The following is a 20,105-nucleotide window of genomic DNA, read 5'->3' as shown; positions in this document are numbered from 1 at the left end:
TTATCTGATTTTTATTAATAGATATATCTCATGCTGCAACTGTAAAATGTCTGCACTCTACTTTGGTCATATGGCAAACTACAAACAGAGTTGGGGTTGATGGATGGGTCCACAAATCACTTGATTTAACACAAAATACTTCTGCTCATTTCTGATTTTTAATCAAAAATATACACTACTTTCAATCGTGAGTATTTCTCACTGTAACAAAAGAGCTTTTTTCAACAAAGAAACCTTTCCCAGAACTTCTCTGGTTGGTCAACTCCTCTCAGCATTTGTTTTCAGTCACTATTTTGCACTCTTGAGTTACAAAAGCAACCATTTGACCAATAGACTAGGTTAAAGCATAGCATGGTTGCCTGTAAAAACTACATTTAAAAAAACACCCAATTTTTTGATATGTCAGGGGATTAGTGTGCTTGACATTTAAGATCCAGTACAAATCTTTGGACCATAGTGGAAATGAGGCCCAAAAAAAAATCTTTCTGAAGGAGTCTTTTAAGGTCCTCTGTTTTATTTGTTTTTGTGCCTGTCACAGGCTGGGTCTCTGACCCAGCGCTCTGAGTTCATGTTTGTATTTGTCTCATTTTGTTATGTGATTTAGTTTGTGTTATTTCCTATCTGCCTTTAGTTTAGGCAGTTATTGTTCCTGGGTTTTCTATGTTTTGGGGTTTTGTATTTATTCATCACATATTAGGTCTGTTAAGTTGTGTTGTCATGTTTTAGTTTTAGTATTTCCTGTTTTATTCTGACAATGTCATGTGTTCTTTGTTTATTGTATTTAGCTTTCCTCTCCTGGTCCTGTCATTAGGTTTATGTCTGTCAGCTGTTTCCCCCATGTGTCTCCACCTCCCCTGATCACCTCATGTATGTATTTAAGCCCTTTGTTTTCTGCATGCCATTGTCAGGTCGTCTGCTCATCCATGTCTCATCTCCAGGTACCCATGTCAGTTAACTATGGTTAAGGTTTTTCATGTTTTGTTATTAGTTCACCCAGTTTAGGTTATTGTTTAGTTTTCACCGATGCCCTATTATTTTGTACCCTCGTTGCTAACCTCAATAAACGGCTTGTTTTGTTAATCCACACCACGTTTTGGTCTGCGTTTGAGTCCTCCTCTGCAACACATACGGTCTGCCCCAGCCAGACCGTGACAGTGCCTGAGCCTCACAGATGTTTACTCTGAAATCGCATGCACAGACTCAAGGCAGATCACCCATATGGTCACTTAGGTTGAAGGCTTGTACAGTGCTACTTCAACTTAGACAAACTATGAAAAAAAGTTGTAATAAAGAAGATTTTCTCCATTAAATGTATCCACGATGTTTAGAAATTATACCATAATTTGATAGAAAGCCGGACAGAAGGACAGATGCAAAAATAGTTTGTGTATATTATTTTGAATCTGTGTATCGATGCAGAGGAGTGTGTGTGCATGCACGCATACTCACTCTTGGCCTTCTCACTCTTGCGTGAGGGCTTCCAGCGGATGCAGGAACGATGTTCATCCAGGTAGAAGAGCCTTACCAACCCTTTGGATCCAGCCTTCAGCTTTACCATCTGTGTCCCTGACTGCATAACACTCATGCATCGCTCCACTGCAAATAACGAAGACACACAAACACAAACAAGGTTAGCAGAGAACCGTATCAAGACAAAAAAAGGAACAGGTGTTTGGCTTTAACTGTATTTTCTCAGGAAGAAGTGTGGCAAAGTGTCACAGAGTCACACAGTTAGTAGTTGAGCCAGCAGCTGATGTGGGTCAGACACCAAAATGAACAGAGATTCTTCTGTGTAAACACACAGGGCTGCTTTTCTGTTACCCCGCTGACCTCCCCATGAGAGCAGCTCAGAGAAGGAAGAAGTAGAGCGATCTCAGAGAGAGAGACTTGTCTAATGTGTATGTCTCTGTTCTAAGTTTCACAGAGAGCCTAAAGAACTGTTTGAGGAAAAAAATCTTCACATTATGATGAAGCAGGTGGAAGCTAAGATTGGGCTGCATTAAAGGCTGCTGAATTTGTTACATACCTCTGCAGATTTCTTCACTTTTAGTGTTTCAGTGGTTTCTGGTGTCTGTCTCTGACATTTCTCCCTCTTCCCCAATCCAGCTGGATTGAATGCAATTCTCTTTGAGGGTCTCACAGTATTGAATAGATTTCTCCAATAAACTGAAATAATTCAAAAGCAGAATCTGTGTTGCTGCTATTCTGGATTATCTACAGACCTCACCGTGAACAGTATGATTTAAATCTATGATTTGTTGATGTTGTCTTTGTGGAGAAGAGTTTATGGTGACTGGATTTAGATGAATTCACTCCCCGGCTTCAAGTTTTGGTGTGTGCACCTGTGCCATCATTCCTTTTTTTTTTTTTTTTTTTAAGTACTGTGGCATTTTGAAGTCTCTGCCCATCAGCTTTAACATGAAACACACACACACACGCACTTATCGCAAACCGATGCTTAACATTTTCACATTAAACACAGGCAGGTGAAGGTCCACTCTCTGTCAATGCACTGCATCGTATGTATGTGTGTCTACACTATACTACGAACTGAAAACTCAATTTCTGGTAGTTATCTACTGGAAAAGGTTCAATTAAAGTGACTTGAAATGAACAGGAGTATGGCAAGAAGAGGGCAGGGTGTTCTGAAGAGGAGCACAGAGGGACTGAAATGATGGTAAGAATTGACTTTGTGTTTGATTGCTTGACTGTCTAGCACTGTCCAGCTTTGAGAAAGGATAAAAGACAAAGCTTCAAACTTTTTACTTTGCGTGACAGCTGGTGGCAGAGATATAGACAGGGATGACAGCAGAGAGAGGGAGAGATTTCCATCCTCATTAGTGGAGTGTGTGTACGCCTCTGCGTGTATGTGTGCGTGCATGGCTGTGCATATTTCATGTTTTCACATAAGTATGCATCATTTCTGTGTTAACATGCATCAGTCCACACATACATGGATGCAACACTTAAATAAAATAGAGAGGGGAATAAAGAGGTTAAACAGAAAAAATGTTATGAAATACCTGAAAGGTTAATATTTTAGTGACAGGTATTCAAATATTTGGCCTTAAAACAAGGCTGACACACTTTTAAAAGCCTCCCCCTCTCTTGACAAGACTGCATTTCATTGTACAGAGTACAACGAACAATGACAATAAAGGCTATTCTCTATTCTAAAGCTTGTCACTGATTGTCTGGTGTGTTTTCTCTCACCTTTATCTGAAAAAAATGTGACTTCTGGTTGAAATGTAAATTGTGTTTACATAGGATGAAAAGGGGAACAGGGAACAAACAAGGAGTGTGATGGTAATTTACTTAATCAGTGACGAGCTTTAAAATCGTACACAATGATTCGATTTCTTATAAGGGCTACTTAGTGAAAAAAAGATAATAGGAGGCAGATTAAAATATGAAGAATGGAATAAAAGCAGCAAAATTTGTAACGTATATAAAACAGCTTAATCTTAAATTTTCCAAGTTTGTGCTCCCCCACTTTTAAAAGCAATGAAGTAGCCGTTTAACTGTAAACTATAAGCCATTTCAGTAGATTATGGTGATGAGTTAATGTCTGACTTTAGATGTATAATGTGGAGCCACACCACAGGCTTGAGCTGAGGAATTCGCTTCCCAACCCTTCAAGATGGGAGGCAATTAGTGCCAAGTGTAACACTTTGTATTAAGGTATAAGTATTCACGGTCAACTAGTTATTAGGATACATAGTTGTAGCATTAGGGCCATTTAGAAGTCCTTATTCAGCACTTATTGATGTCTTATTCAGCATTACTGTATTCTATAATTGCTTGGCCATTAAGAAATTTCCCCACAAGAACCCTCTGTGTCTAAAAACTGATGAATTAGTCATGAAGAGATTACTTTGGGATTGGGATCGAATTTAAGGGTATATGGACAACTGTAATAGACCTAACAAGATGTAATTCATGTACTTTCATGGGGCTGTAATTAAGAGGTTACTGATAAAGAAAAAAAAAGCTTGTAAATACTATGTGAACATTAATTTTATAAACCAAAGTGGATCGCTGACAGTTTAAAACAAGAAATAAAACATACACTTCAGAGTTTACTTGTAAAGAGTTACTCATAAAACATTAAAAATTTAGTGGTGCCGTAAGGTAAATGCCAATTCTTCTCCTAAACACAGTATATAAATGAAAGCAAGCTCAAGTTCTCATGTCCCATTTCAATGTCTTGGATCAAAAAAGAAAATGTACTCAGAGAGAATTCATGCTAAACAAAAACTTGTCACGGTACTGGGTCGTGAGGCCCAGTGTTTGAGTTCTAATGCATATTTTTGTAGTCACATGTTGTAGTTTAACGCATCTAGTTGATTTCTAGTTTGCATTTTAGTCCTTGGTTTCTTAGTCCCTTTTTTCATCTCTCCCTGGTCCGTGCGTCTACCTCTCATGTTTCATGTCTGTGTGGCTCTTGTTGTCAAGTTCGTGCCATGTCTATGTCTCTGTGTTTCCTGTTTTATTTTGGAAGAGTCTGGTGTTCTTTGTTCATTGTAGTTAGTGTTACTCTCCCCTGTATTGTCATTATGTTTCATTCTAGTCAGCTGTGCTCGCATGCGTCTCCACTTTGCCTGATCACCTCATGTGTGTATTTAAGTCCTCAGTCTTCCTTTGATCGTCATCGCATCATCTGTTCAACTTCACCCATGTTATGCCAGGTTTCAGGACTCTGTGCTGGTCATGTCCATGTTGCATACGTGTATACATTTCATAGTTCTTTGTTGTTCCAGCACAGAGTCCTGTTTATAGTTGTCTCAGTCATATGCATCATTGTCTCCTTGTCTCAGTCTTCCCTGTCGTCTGAGTTAAGTGTCAGTTCTTAGTTTTCCCAGTTCAGCTTCTAGTTTAGTCTTGCCTCGGTTCTTTCAGTTTTTTGCCACTTTAATCAGCCAAAAGAAAGGCTCGCTTTTCGTTTCAAGTTCAGTACTGTCTCCTCGTCTGTGTCTGCACCTGGATCCTCACACTCCCACACACGGTCTGCCCTCTGCAGACCGTGACAAAACTCTCAACATATCAAAACATTTTTTCATATTGCAAACACAGCAATGATATTATTTAGTAAAAAGTGCATGTTAATGGTTAAGATGTTAAGAAGAATACAGTTAAAAGCATACATGATAATAACTAGTATATTTTTTCTGCATCAGATCAATGGTGAAGGAACCTGAAGACTCAAAATCATCAGGGTTTACAAATAAAGAAAAACTGCCTAAAGACTCCATATCAAAATTTGAAAAAGGTCAAATATAGTGAAGTTGTATTATATTTGTAATAGCAAATACACAAACACACAGAAATAAATTTAAAAATGCATTTTTTGATGACATGAGTGATTATCTTTAAAGACACCAAAAGTCAAACCTCTCTTAACCGTACTTGACAGAGCACACACTCAGCAGAGCGCTGAGTACAATCTGCACTCTCTCTATCCTGAGGAAAGGCTTAGCAATGGCACAAATTTGGCTTTCAATACAAGATGAGTTCTTTTAGTCACAGATGCTCACTCCAGGGACACAACCGTAAACATATGAGTCCAATAGCTGCGTATCGCTTCGGAAGGTTCACAGCACATTATGAATGCAAAGATGGTCACACAGCCTGCCATGTTATTAACACAAAAGAGAACAAAGATCAAAAGATACATACAAATATGTGCGAAGTACACAACAAGCTATTTACTCTAACCGGCAGTTTCCAGCAAATCAGAAGAAATATCAATAGTGTTGGGGTAGGACTATGTTTTAGACAACAGTAATGGACTGCAAGGGTCACCTTTTATAAATGATAAGCTTGAATTTCAGTAAAAGAATTAGTAATGTGAACATCTGATATGACAAATGGGCATGACTAAGATATAAAAAGGAAAGGGCAGCGTCACCGAGTGAACAAAAATATATTTACTCTTATTAGATTATGGTAACAAGATTTTTGTTTTTATGTAAATATAAAACAAATACAGTTTTTGTTCTCTGTAAATGACCCACCTCCACTTTTGCTTACTATACACCGGATGCATTTGTTACACCATTTTCAGCTCTTGTTACATAAATGTTACCTAATGCCATACTTCTGAACTTACTAATATTTTTGCATGAACTGCTGTTTTGGTTTCTTTTCAACTGTTTTTTTTTTTTTAACCATAAAAACCAACCATAAATAATAGTAAGAAAAAAATGTTTCTTTTAACACATTGGATAGCTTCAAAAGCCCCTCACTTGACTTTGAAGTTATTAGCGAGTGGTTGATGGACGTTACCAGCAGTCACTTGGTGAAATCAGTCGCAAACAGCTAAATTTCCTTGTGATTTCTTTGATTCTGAGCAGATTGCTGCAGTCACTGAAAAAACTGTGTGGAAGGCACCAACTTGTTTGTAAACATTAGTCAGCTATGTGCTAAGTGACAACGAAACCGCGAAGAGCACCAAACAAACCAGTAATAGAAACGCTTGCCTTCATAGTAAAATTTTAAACTTTTACTTTGAAAGAACTTTATTTTTTGATTTGCGTCTCACTTTTATAAATTTCACTACCAGTCAGCAAGCAGTTGGGGAGTGTTTATAGAAAAGCAGGTGTCTTCCATGCAAACTACAAGTGATTGTGGCAATCATCAAACTAAAATCAGGGACGCTTTTACAGCACGCTCTTTGCAATCAATTTCATCAAATTACTGGCAGCAGCCACTCGCCAACCAGTCAAGGAATAAGCGTTTTCTCTTGGGACCACAGGTTGCCAGGGGGTTGCCAACTGGTCTTTAGGCCTGTGGGACCGAGGCCTAAATCAAACTGACCAAACTGTCTAAACTTGTTTGGGAGATTTGCTCATTAAGCTCCTCATTGACAGTGCCCTAATGAATAAATTAATTCACAATGACATTGAAATATTCTACAGTACATACAACTATTAGCTATAATACAACCAGAACCTGTGCACTGTAGTTCAGAAGAAATAGAATCTCAGGCACAAGGTTTCATTAGACCCACTAACAGTTATATAAACACTATACGCTATTTTTCTATACCCAGCTTTAAGCCATTTTAATCATTTATCACAAAACAGGGAATACCACAAACTTTTATATCAGCTCATAATGGATGAGTACTTTATGGTGTTGCAAAAAGCCTTCAGGGCTGTAGAAAATAATGGGACACTGAAGATGCAGAGAGATTTAGAGAAAAGAATTAATCAAAAACAAGAAAATAGGACATGTTGCATTATTTATCTCTCATGGCCACTTATGAAATCCACAGCTTCATTAACAATGGATTTCAATGGATGGCACTGTCACATGTGGGTTTCCTGTAATGCTAATCACATCCACAATCTTTTTCCGGGTCTTCTCTCGCTATGTCAGACTGTAAAATCCATGACTCAGACTAGACAAGCTCACAGCATCACTCTGCCAGCAGTTGGATGTGAAACATCACAAATCAGCCCCAAAGTGAATAAATGCTATTCAACAGCCCTAGAAAGTACATGCCCATGCTCCCACTATTCCCTCGGAGCATAAATATGTAAAAATGTTTTTCAGAAAGGCAGTCAGATATATTTCACAAGAAAATTCTCAAAGGGAATACAGAAGTCATTTTTTTATTTATCCATCCAGCTCAACATCAAAAACAGGCAGCTTTCCAGAAACAGAAGACTGAAATCCAGGTATCATTTCATCATCAGTTTGTGTTGAAGCGCAACCTAAAGTAAGTTCACTTCCTCCCTTATTGCATCTCCATTTTTGCTCTATTTTCTTCAATCCATCCCTGCTATTCCTTGACCTTTCTGCAGGCATTCTCCTGTCACTCTGTTTTCCATCTGCATGATAAGCACCACAAAGAGCCAAATCTCAAACTTAGGCCAAAAGCTGAAAAGCAGAATGGAAGAGAGCAGGTGGGTTAATGTGCACACAGGAGAGGGGAGTCAGCTCATAATAATAGATGAGAACTAATTTAAGTAGCTCTTTGAAGATCAGTGATGTTGAATGAAATAATCGGCGGCCTGAACACCTTGACACTCATCTCTTGTCCAATTTCTCTGCTTAAACCATCTGAGGAGCAGATATGAATTTTACCATTTCAGTTCAAATTTGTAATTCTTGTCTGTTTCTTAGAGACACCTTTGCAAAACTGAATTCACTGCCTTTTTAACCCCACTTGACATTTTTATGTGAATTATCCTCTGATGGTGGTCTTTGTGCTTTGCCGGCACCCTTCCAAAAAAAAAGGATTTTAGACACATAGCAGCTCCATCCAAGTGTAAAAATGTGATATTTTTTTAGCTATATGAGAGTAGGGAAAATATAAAGAGCAGCCTTTTTTCTACTTTTTTAGCTTCCATTTCCATTGAATGAAATACAGTTGCTACACATGCATGTGCTGCTGTGTGAGTGTTTATGAGCGTGCACGCATGCATGTGTAAAATCTCATCATCTCTGTCGGCGCACAGCAGAGAGCAGATCAAAGCTTTGTCTCTCCACAGAGGCCAAGGAAATTCAAACATATTTTAATGGGGTAGGTGATGAAGACGCCTCTGTGATAACCTGATGAACAAAGCCTGTTCTTACTTAGATCCATATTATAAGGCCTGGAATTGCAAACACATAATACCTGGTATTTGATTATCAGCTACAACAGCTTTCATTAATCTTTTTCAATCGTAACTGTCATTTTTTTAATCTCAACACTGATGTGAGATTCTTATCAGCCGTGGCCTCATTTGACTGTCTAATCTACTCAGGCTAATATTTCAATTCTAGTATGGCCCTACATGAGATCTCTGTTAAGATTTGGTCTAAGGGTGACGACTAGAATGGACAACAGTCCACAGATTTATCATAATTTATTCATAACTACATAAATTCATATTCACCAGCATCTGCCTGATACTTCATGCACTATTCATGTGGCATAAGGCACCAACACTCAAACTATCTGAGCCAGTTTGACTACTGAAAAACAAATGCAGCATTTAGACAAGAATAAAGCTGTCCGAATGGAGACTTCTGCCCGATAGCTTTCATGACCTGCAGGTTTTGTTTTGTGTATGCAAGTTGATTCAAGATGTGAATCGGTCTCGGTTGATTGGCTGTCCAAAGGACAAAATGAATTATATTTACGCAGCATTACAATGTGAGATAAAATATGCAGAAATCAACACACAAACTAGACAAATCTTTCCTCATGAGGGCTCTTCTGCTGGTTCAAAGTTATGGTAGCTGAAAGTGAGCAATTTGATTATTCTGGGGATATTCCATTGCATAAACATGAGCTCCTGCTCTGCTCCTGTGCTATGAATAGCACCAGGATGTGATGTGTTCAATATGCAATATGTTTGTCTTCATGCGCAGTTTTAGAAAACCTGTACAGAAACACGAAGATACCAGTTTTTCACAACATATATCAATTTAAATATAAAAAAGTCAGCAAAGGATGATGAAAATCCAGTCAGCTCTATTTGTTTGCTTCAGTCTGCATTATTGACTCGATCCATACACATACCTAAATCACACAGACATCACAGACATCAACTTACCAGTCTGTGTAAGCCTGCATTTCTGTGGTACAGCCACGGTGCCACCAATGTGGTATATGTTACGCGCCAAAAGGGTCGCTACTGTTAACGCAGCAGACTTTTCAGCAGGACCGTGAATAAAGGTGGATTGTACTTTATGAGCAGACAAAGAAGTTGGACCAAAAAGTGAACAAATTTCCTCCATTTCCTCGGCAAAAAAAATCCAAATTCGCCTGTAGGAGTGTGCCTCGGCTCAGTCCCAGTATGAAACACACTCAGCTTTTACCTGTAGCTAAACCCTCTGAAAACCACTTGCGCTTTTCCTCAAATTAGGCTTGACGGACAGCGCGCACTCTCTCCAGACAGTAAGCCTCCACACTCAAAACAAGAAGCAAGCACACCAACACTCCTGCTGTTCATCTTCCTCTGTGGTGTGCTCTGATCTGTAGCGTCACCTTCATCTGACAGCCTTCTCTCTCTCTAAAAATACACATTTCCACCTTTCGGTTGGTCATCTGTTCACCACTCCCGCTCTTCCCATCCACCTCTCTCTGATGTTCGCAGGTCTTTCAGAACATGTGCAGCTGTGTGACTGTGGCTGCCAACATGCTACTCTGACGCACAGATTTGTATTGTTGTGCAGTTTATGGAGTGATTATGAAGAGCATGGGAGGAGGATAGTGCAGATTTCTGTCTCTGTATCAGCAGGGTTCATTAAGGTCAACTAGCGGGATGCAGGGATAAGAATGATGACATAACATTCATGATAATGCATTACCAAAAGTAAGATTTAATGGGCTGGCATGTGGGAGGAGTGTGTGTGGGGATGTGAGTACAACAGGAAAACTCAGAGATGGCACATCTGTCTATCTTGCACTAAATGCTCTGCTATTATACACAAGCCCCCTCCTGGGGGTAAAGTCCTCTTCTCTCATTAAAATTTATTTGATCAGGCGATGAAAGATGCCATTTGTTAAGAGTAACATAATGCTGTAAAAAAGGACTATAATGTCATTTAATTAATGTGCTCATGTGTTGTTTTTCATACCCTAAATTGGTGTTAAAATCAAACTCAATAAGCTATAGAATAGCTCGAGGATATGAATGGCTGCAGTCAGGGATAGCTTGGGTCTTTCAGGCTATACTAAAGTACAGCTTTTTTCTCTCTCTCTCTCTTTTTACCCTTGAGCAGAGGAGTCTTGGACTGATGCGTCTCTTTTCTAGCACTTACAGTTTGTTCAGAACAGCTGCACTTAAGACAAGAAGAGCATGCTGTGATGAAGAGAGGCCAGATGCAAAAAATGCTCAAATACAGAGATAATAGGATTCGTTATTGGTCACTGTCTCCTTGAAGACTGGACAAAAAAGCTTGAGAAAGGAATTCATACCATGCTTAATGTCACACCTCCGCATGCATGAACTATAGCTGTTTGGAGATGAAATGCTAGTTGTTAATTTATCATTAGAAACACAACTTTGGAAATGTAGTGAGGAGAGCTGCTTCAGACACTGTTCAAAAAACAGTCAGAAGATTCATTCTAGCCACAAGTTTAACAGATCAAAGCTGAATGGGATCATCTGTGCCTGCAATCATGAAGGGCTGAGGAGGAGAGGAGGTACAGCGAGGAGCTCTTTAAGTACAAGAAAGTCATGCTGTCCTTTACTGCTTGCTGACTGTCCTGTGTCTGTGTACAGCACCACTGGCACTAATGCAGTTGTGAACGTTACACTGTGGTCATTGCAGAAGGGGATCCTGTGGTTCTTTCTGCTCGTGTTTCTGCTGAGGCTGCAAAACCTCTGTTGGGAAGAACCAATGTACCAATGCTTGGACTACTTTGACAAGGAGAAGGGCTTCCAGCTGAATCCTAAGGTCCAAGAGACCATGGTGGATCTCCATGGTGACCATGTCTGCTCGCCAAGTTTTCAGAGCCAGTTGGTTGCAACAGTTAATTAATAATTCAAATTCACTTTTTGTTACATGTTAATATAATTTTAAAGTAAAGTTGTTTTTTTAAAGGCGCATTGTGTTAACTGAATATATTTACTTTTTTCCACTACAACCAAATATTTAATCTTTCTTTGACACAAGTCAGTGAAAAGAAAGAGTTTTGAAGTCCCTTTCCAAAATTGTAAAACTGCATTGTACAGAAGTTGAAATCAGATTGAAATGTAACATATAAATAAATATATATGTGAGGCGAGGAGTTTCCCTTTGATGGATCCAAATCTCAAGAAAGGTGAAAGTCCTCATGCCAGTTTTCAGTGTTTCACAGAATATTATTTCTGGAGGTATTTTTTCTTATTCCTTGTATGCAATTTTCTTTATGCTGTATGTAATATAATATTATATAGGATTTTTATTTGGAATATAACATCCACAAGAACCAGTCTGTGTTTCTAAGATTAGATAATCAGGCAGATTGGGGTTTTTTCTTCATATCACTGCAACAGAATAGATCAAAGATGATAAACCCCAAATTAAACTTCATATAATCCCATCACATCTTCTTCTTACATATATTCATGCGTTATATCATCCAGTCTCCATCCTGTTTCGCTGTTCCTCTCAGGACATTCAACAGCTTATGAAATTAAATTAGTGAGGCGCACAGCTCTGTGACAGATGACGACTTCTGGAAATCAGGCCATAGCATGGTGGGATGAATGCCCCCAGCTCATTTGTGACACTGCTGTTTCTAATGCCTTGGCAAATTCCAAATTCCATCACCTGCTCCATCAGTAAGCTTCCCAACAATGTGATTACTGGGTGAACATAATTTCTAGGATAACAAATCCTGATGTGGCGTTTAATTGATTCACTTTGTCTTGTTGCATGTTTCTGTTCATAGTGATGGTGGCCTGGAGCCATTCCGAGTATGTATGAGGTGGAAAGCAGGTAAATAGCCTGAATCTGTTTGTCAGTCAATGCTAAAACAGAGAGGCAGACCCTCACATTCCTAGCTGTGGGACAGCTGGAGTATAATCCACCTGATGTGTGATTGAAAAGACACACAGGGGAAACCTGTATGAATGCAGAGACAACATGCGGACCACATGCAGGAAACGCTAATTAAAGAACTGCAAAGCTGCACAGCCATGACACATTTTCTGATGTTCCTGTTTTAAATCAAAACAGTCATTTGCTAATATATGCAAGTAAATATTCGAGCTTTGCCATTTCTATTCCTGCATACACGGAATTTTAAAATGCACAATATGAAAAACTGATTAATAAATGTGAAATCATCATAACTATATTCTCAGGGAAAAAATAACTATGTAATAACAGTTTGATCCACAATGTCAGCATAAAAAAACTCCATTGTATTTTTAAAAGTACTGAAATCTACAGCGAACTCATTGTCATCTTCAAGAAACCCTTTTGAGATTGTTTGAGCTTTGTGACACTGTGAGGTGGAAGCATCTAGCAGAAGATGGGTACACTGTGTTCATAAAGGGAGGGACATGGTCAACAAGAATACTCAGTTGGTACTAAGGAGTCTAAAGAATAGCCTCCTTATTATGACATCATGACCAGCAGACGGACCCATTAATACAAGGCAGGATGGATCCATGCTTTCACAAGTCTAAACAGAGTTCAAACAAACCTCAACAAAAAAAATTTTGCCTTCTAAAAGCAGACATATGGCTGTTTTATGATCTACTGCCCCCCGCTGTTGTTTAGCAGTGTTGCATTGTGCAATTTCATACTAACACTAATATTAATATCGCTAAGGTTAAGGTTAGGTTGCGCTTCAGAAACTAAAACTACTTACTCCTTGTTAAGATATGAAAAGAAAATATTTTATCCTACAGTGGAAAAATAACTGAGGTGTAAGTTTTGAATATAGGTGCAAACCAGTCTAAACCGACTATCCTGCATCACCACGGGAGTGGTAGCATGGATTTATGATACATAATTACGGCACGTAATTTTCTTGTGAAAGGAGTAAAAACAGAAAAAGCCACAGAATTATAATCCTAATCTAAAAACTAAGTCATAATTAACATAATTCTGAGATAATAACCTCTTGTGTGGTGCCTGTACTGGCTAGTTCTGTAATCATCACAATGCGGCAGCTTGAACTAGACTGCATCAGTCCCAAACTTTTGAGCAGAATGAACAATTAGCCACGTTAATATCTGCGTTGATTTGAACACTTTGTTTTGTGTTTTACTTAAGAGTGTTTTACTTAAGAATAAACAGTGAATGAACTGTATTAGAAGTGTCAAACATACTGCCCATGAGTCAGAACATGCAGCAAAACTGCAGTGAAGTCAATAAAAATCATATTTTGCTATTAATTCAGGCTCTGTTTCACTGAATTGTTGCATTTGTGTCTTTTTTCTGGCTGTAGGCTTGAATGTGTACATGAATAGTTGTCTCTTTGTCTTAGCCCTGCAATAGACACCATGTCCAGGGTGTACCTGACCTTTTACCCATGACAGCTGAGATAGACTCCAGTCCCATTGCAACTATGAATTGGATAAGCAGAAGAAGACTAATGCAAGGATGCAAGATATGTGACATTGTGAAGAATTTCTTATCGCTAGTAAAAGAACAGATTGTGCAGAATTTAACCAAATAAAATGTAAGAGCCTGCATACAAATTTCTTAATTTATTTTTCAATTCTCCCACTCCAGTCTCACAAGTTTGCAGCAGAAGCTCAAATTAGTTTAAAAAAAGAGTCTGCACGCAGACAAATGTCTCTCAGCCCCAGAGTCAATCACAAACACCTGGTATACAAAAAAACAGATCACCATTGGAAGGGCATTAAATTCATGGAGGGTTTTGATTCATTAGTTTCAACCCAAAGATCCAAAGGTAGAAAAATCACAATTGAAAAAACAATCAAAAAAGTCACACCCATAAATGAATGAATGAATGAATGAATGAATGAATGAATGAATGAATGAAGGAAGGAAGGAATGAATGAATGAATAGCTTAATTTGTTAGTCTATATCGTATTATGCCCAGGCTCAACAAGGCTACACAACAATGTTATGATATGAATATTGCTAAAACATTACTAGTTTTCCATTTCCACACTTTATTTCTGTGTCAGTGCTAAACAATCAAATAATATTCATGTATCTGAGATCCGTGTGTCGGTGTCGGTCCTGCCTCATAACAACGTTGGTCTGAAATTAGACAGGATTGCTCTGTTGGAGGTAAAGGGGGAAATATTTCTTTGTGTATATTAAACTCTCTTTTCTTTATTAATTTATTCACTATAATAAACATATTATTAATTTTGTGTTTGCTGTAAGCCAAATTTAGGTTACCTGCGTTGGCTTGCTAATGAGAGTTTTTAAAAGCATTAGTTAACTTCCTGGCTAATGATAACTAAATGCTCAGTGAGCCAAATGAGCAATAACGATGCTCCTGAATCATCATTATAATGATGCAGAAGCAACACCAATATGGTGATTTCAGATTGTACGACTCCAAATCTGATATTATTATGCAACTTTACTCTGACTGTCAGTGCCTGAGATTGTGGCTATAGTAATAATAATAATAATAATGGATTGCATTTATAGAGCGCTTTTCGAGAACCTCAAAGCGCTTTACAATTCCATTATTCATTCACTCTCATATTCACACACTGGTGGAGGCAGCTACAGTTGTAGCCACAGCTGCCCTGGGGCAGACTGACAGAAGCGAGGCTGCCATATCGCACCATCGGCCCCTCTGGCCATCACCAGTAGGTGGTGGGTGAAGTGTCTTGCCCAAGGACACAACGACCGAGACTGTCCAAACTGGGGCTCGAACCGGCAACCTTCCGATTACAAGACGAACTGCCAACTCTTGAGCCACGATTGCAATGTATAGTATGGCTGGCTGCATTTTCTAATAAAACAGCCCACACTAATGTTAAAATTCTGGGCATGTATTTATGTCTACATTTCCTGCCTATATATAGGTTGTTAATGGCACTAAAACGAATCGACTTGTCACAAATAAATGGCTGCCAAGATAATAATCTGCTGTACTAATCATTTGTATAACTCCAGTGCTTTATATTTGACAGCAACATGGTGCCAATAGGTTTTAACTAGGATCTGGAGTGTACTTTCAAATAAAATTCCTTTTAAAACAAAGTCATTACACAAAAGTTCTAGGGTAGAGTTAAGAACACTTGGTAAGGCTTCTTGTTAGCAACATAAAAAAATACACACTCACTCTTATGTCGCAGTCACTTACTCCACCTAATTAAGAGCTCTTAGGGCAATGCTCACACTGCCAGTGCTACAAATGGGTTTCCAGGTTCCCTCGGGTGCAGTGTGGAGCAACTCCGGAATAAAAATAAACACACGACAACTGCGGCATGATAATGCATTTGCCAAAGCTGATACAGGGGGTCCCCGAGCGGAGGAGGAGTGACTTCAAAGGCGGGAACTGAACCCTGCATGTGTGTCAATGCGCTTTTTATGTATACATTTGGTGTACGATTGTTGGCTGTTCGTGCAGTGATTGAGCTTCTTCTTTCTTCTTCCCAATGCCAGGAAGGATGATTAAGATGTGGTATCTCTAGCAGAGCCAGACTGCCATAAAAACCTGTGTGATCTCAACAGTTTCCCAAAAAATATTTGAGAGAAGATATGATTGCCTGCCTTCTGCTTCTTATCAGGGAGGCCGAAAAGTGTTGAATAAAAGCAAACTGGACCTCTGGGTAGCTCATTAAAGGATGAAGGGATGAAAGGAAATTAAATAAAAGCCTGTATTTATGGATAATTTCCTTTCTATTTCCCACTTAAAACGCTAATACGGTGTGGTAAATGCGTTGCCTGGCTGCAGATTCATGCTGACAATTACCAAAAGAACCCCAGTAGGTTTAAGGAGTTGGATTTTTTTTAAATCCAAGGCAAGAACAGATGTGATGTGCCAGTTGCTATGTCAGCACACAGGCTGATAAATTAACCCAGCAGCAATTAAATTTTACTTCATATAAATAAAAAAAGAAGATCCTTTTGGAGAAAGAAGAAAAGAAAAGAACATTACTAATAAACAGGAAACTGATTATTGCTAAACTGAATACACTGGAAGCACCTATGCAGTGGAACAGCTAAAGAGACATGGGTCCTTTTTCCAGCAGTACCGTGTTTCAGTATCATATTATATATACTTTATACCTTATTGAAAAATTGCCTATTTAAAATTGGACGAGATTGGTGGTATCATATTTATTTCATTTCTGTCAGAAGAGAAGAGAAGAGAAGAGAAGAGAAGAGAAGAGAAGAGAAGAGAAGAGAAGAGAAGAGAAGAGAAGAGAAGAGAAGAGAAGAGAAGAGAAGAGAAGAGAAATACTTTTGGAGAACAGAGAAGATCTAAAGGACTGGGAGAGTTTCTTCCTGGTGTCTGCTTGCTGTTTCTGCCCCGAAGCTACAAAAAAGGAAGAGGCAGAAACAAAGATGACGGTAGAGAGAAGACAGGGGGAACGTGCTGTGATTCATCATCATCATCAGTGCAGGAGAGACACATGAGGAAAAACACATTTTACATGGAAAAGCCATTTCCTCCATGTGGAGGAGATTAGTATCTATACATGCTCCTCCATACCTTCCTCTTCCTTTCATTTTTTGTTCAGTTTCTCTCACAGCAAGAGCAGATTGTCCATGAAGCACAAGAGTTGTTCAAAACGAATAAAGCGCTAGTGTCATGTCCAAGGTTGGCAGGGCCCTCCCTCTAAAACCCCAAAATGAGAAAGAAAAACACACAAACCCTGGCACTGCAAGGGGTGGTGGCGGGGGCTGAAAGCTTGACGTATTCTGCTTTTAAGTGCCAAGGATTCTCCATATTTTCAACATCATAAAAGGGCTGCTGTAATAGCCCGGGGACTGTTAGGGCTTCAATTTGACCATCAAGACTCAATTCACAGCTCTGCCACATTGTATGGCGCTTGACATCCCCTGCCTGATTTTCAAAATGATCCTATTTCTCTTGATGCCACCGACAATCAAGCCCACCTCTTTTACTGAGCTATGGCATGTGGTAATGCTATGTGGTGTGTCAGTTTCTGAGACATGTTCTCACCAAGGATTGTACTGACAGAACTTGTGAACATCGCAGATATGGTTAGATTTCTGTAACAGTGCAGAAGATCCAGATCTTACAGGATGCAGATCTATATGGACTGAGGGCAGAGTTATCCAATCGAGAAATTAAGGGGGTTTTCTGCCCCCTAGTGACACGTACAAAGGGGCATTTTCAGCACCAGGGACAGTTTCCCGCTGCTGCTCCTCATCAACATTTCTCATATAAGCTGACATAAACGCTCAGCAGTTTACAAATTAAAATTAAAATATTACCCCGAGTGTAATGAATTCTTTCTGTATTTGAAACGCCAATAAACATCAGCCTAAATACTGCCTAATGAATCCCTCATGCAAATGACAACGCGATTAGGTTCCTTATTCCAGCGTTTGTAGCAGAGTGGGTGATGATAATTCCCCACAACAAGCGCAGTGGAGATATTACGCTCCAGCCTTCTTGCGATGTAGGCTGGTGCGCACGCGAAGGAATGTGTGCACCGCACTGTCTTCTGTGAGACAGATATACCAAATAACCACAATGTCCAAGTGCTGAAAATGATCACTTACCCCTCTCCAAACTAAGATTTCTGCAAACTTCAAGCTCTGCCATTTAGGACTGAAGTTGTTGGTCTCACAAAATCCCTCCATGCGCTTCGGGCATCATTTTATTCCCTAGTTGTGGCGGTTTGAAATGCCAAGATGCCATCAAAAAGTATCCGATTAGTCCATTTCTCCATGATGACTAGACTGTTCACAATAAGCGCGTCATAATCATAAAGTGACACTTGTTTTAAGAATCCAAAAAACAAGCCCCAGAAGCAAACTGCTCCTCAGTACCTGCCTCCCTGTACTGTCTGCAGAGTGGATTCACAAATCACCAAAGCTCACATCCACAGCCTGTGCGCGCACATCCTCTCCTCTCACCAGGCGCAACACAGGAGCAAAACGATAAGCCGATTTCTCACACGCTCGATGGGTTTGGCGGAGAGTGGATGTTAATGAGCGAGAGCTCAAGACGGGCGTGGAATGAATGAACGTGAATGATAGCGCAAAGCGCGTTGGCTTTAGCCACTCGAGTTGGTCATTTGGACATTTTCGCCAGTTTTTGGTTGTTGTTTTTTTGCGTGGATCAGCTGCTTGACGACAGTTTAAATTCCTCACCAAAATCAGTTCGTGCAACATCCGTTTGTTTTGTTACAAGCATATTTTTTTGGTCAGTGATTGATTGTAGTCTTAAACGATAAAAACAACAACAACAAATACGGCACAATTGCGCAGCGATGCCAGCGCTATGACCCACTTTACATTGCCTGTCTCTTTCCATGCTTACTCCAAGACACAACAGGAAGCAGGCTTCGTGAAATAATAGGAATGCAATAAACACATTGGGACATATTGGTTCCCCAGAGAGAGCGACAGAGGCAGAGCAAGTCCCGTGTAAACATTAATGAATAGGTAGGTTTTTTTAGCGTTTAAATTGCGTGTGAGCGTTTTTATGTGTGTGTCCAGCCGGGAGCGTATCATCCCAGTAGAGTCATTTCCCTAATGAAAGTTTACTCAGTCTGAATCTCATAGATTAGTTTCGTCCACTGGTCCTCGTTAAAGCCATTTCATTTAGGACTGCGAGAGACAATTTCGGAATGACCGAGCAGACACACAGACGCGCAGTGTTCAAACACTGGGAGCCAGAGGCAGAGGTTACCAAATCGATTAGTGCTGTCTGAAGAAACAAAAATGCATGTCTGAACACGTGTCGCCCTCAGTTTAGTGTTGCATGACTGTATGTTGTCCATTATCATCCTGGGTATTAGAAGGTAATTGGTGACTCTGATTTAAACACAAACATCTCTTCATCCACACTTGCCTGATCAGAGACAGTTAATGGGCCCAGCCCAAAACACCTGGCAGTGTCTAGTTTATATATCATGATCAGACAAAAAAACAAAATCAGCCAACTTGATAATTCACAAGGCTGCAAGCAACTTGGAAGAAGCAAAAGAGGCAGAGTGAAGAAGTGAAAAGGGAAATAAATATGCTCTGACAGTAAAGGACAAACATGTCAAGGACATTAATGGAAACATAGAAACTCCAGAAATGATGCAGCAGATATTTCATACAGCTTGTTTGATTTTTCTTCCTTTTTCACCTCTTAAAATGACACAACAGCTTAGACAACAGTTAAAAGATTAGTATCTTTTCTTTCTTTTTTTTTTAAATTGGTTAGCACTCACTGAAAATGCATCCTCATTTTGTGCTCAGCAGGCTACACTTTTTTCATTTTCCCAACATTAATAGCTCCCAGATTCTAAAAGAAAAGGCAACTTCATCCTCAGAGAAATTATATATACAAATTATAAATACATGGCCAGAAATTGTCTGAAATTTCATACACATGGTGATTTCTAAGCATAACAGATGGGAAAACAAGTAATTGTGTTTTCTCTCTGTGTCAGTCAGCTCAGTCCATCATCCACAGAAGAGCACTGAAGCAGTCATGCTTGTTTTCTACTACAGTTCACTGACAAGAAACGGTACA

General features: G+C 39.3%; 1 protein-coding gene across 6 annotated transcripts in view; it reads right to left on the bottom strand.

Moving 5' to 3' along the window:
• Positions 1–20,105, bottom strand: part of plch1 (phospholipase C, eta 1) — a 71,359-nt gene that overhangs the window by 38,415 nt on the left and 12,839 nt on the right. The window contains exons 1-2 of one of the 6 annotated variants that reach the window (XM_026191883.1): positions 18,137–18,924; positions 1,450–1,596 (exon numbers count right to left, since the gene is read on the bottom strand). In XM_026191883.1, the coding sequence (XP_026047668.1) occupies positions 1,450–1,596; positions 18,137–18,179 (190 nt within the window). In that variant the 5' untranslated portion in view covers positions 18,180–18,924. Of the gene's footprint in view, positions 1–1,449; positions 1,597–9,551; positions 10,988–18,136; positions 18,925–20,105 lie in introns of those variants that run through there. The other 5 variants (XM_026191885.1, XM_026191884.1, XM_026191880.1 and 2 more) reach the window with 5 other exon arrangements.

The sequence above is a fragment of the Astatotilapia calliptera genome, chromosome 14, assembly GCF_900246225.1.
Source record: "Astatotilapia calliptera chromosome 14, fAstCal1.2, whole genome shotgun sequence".
Taxonomy (NCBI): Eukaryota; Metazoa; Chordata; class Actinopteri; order Cichliformes; family Cichlidae; genus Astatotilapia; species Astatotilapia calliptera.
Note: the sequence above shows the minus strand (reverse complement) of the source record. Positions and strands in the feature narration are given on the sequence as shown.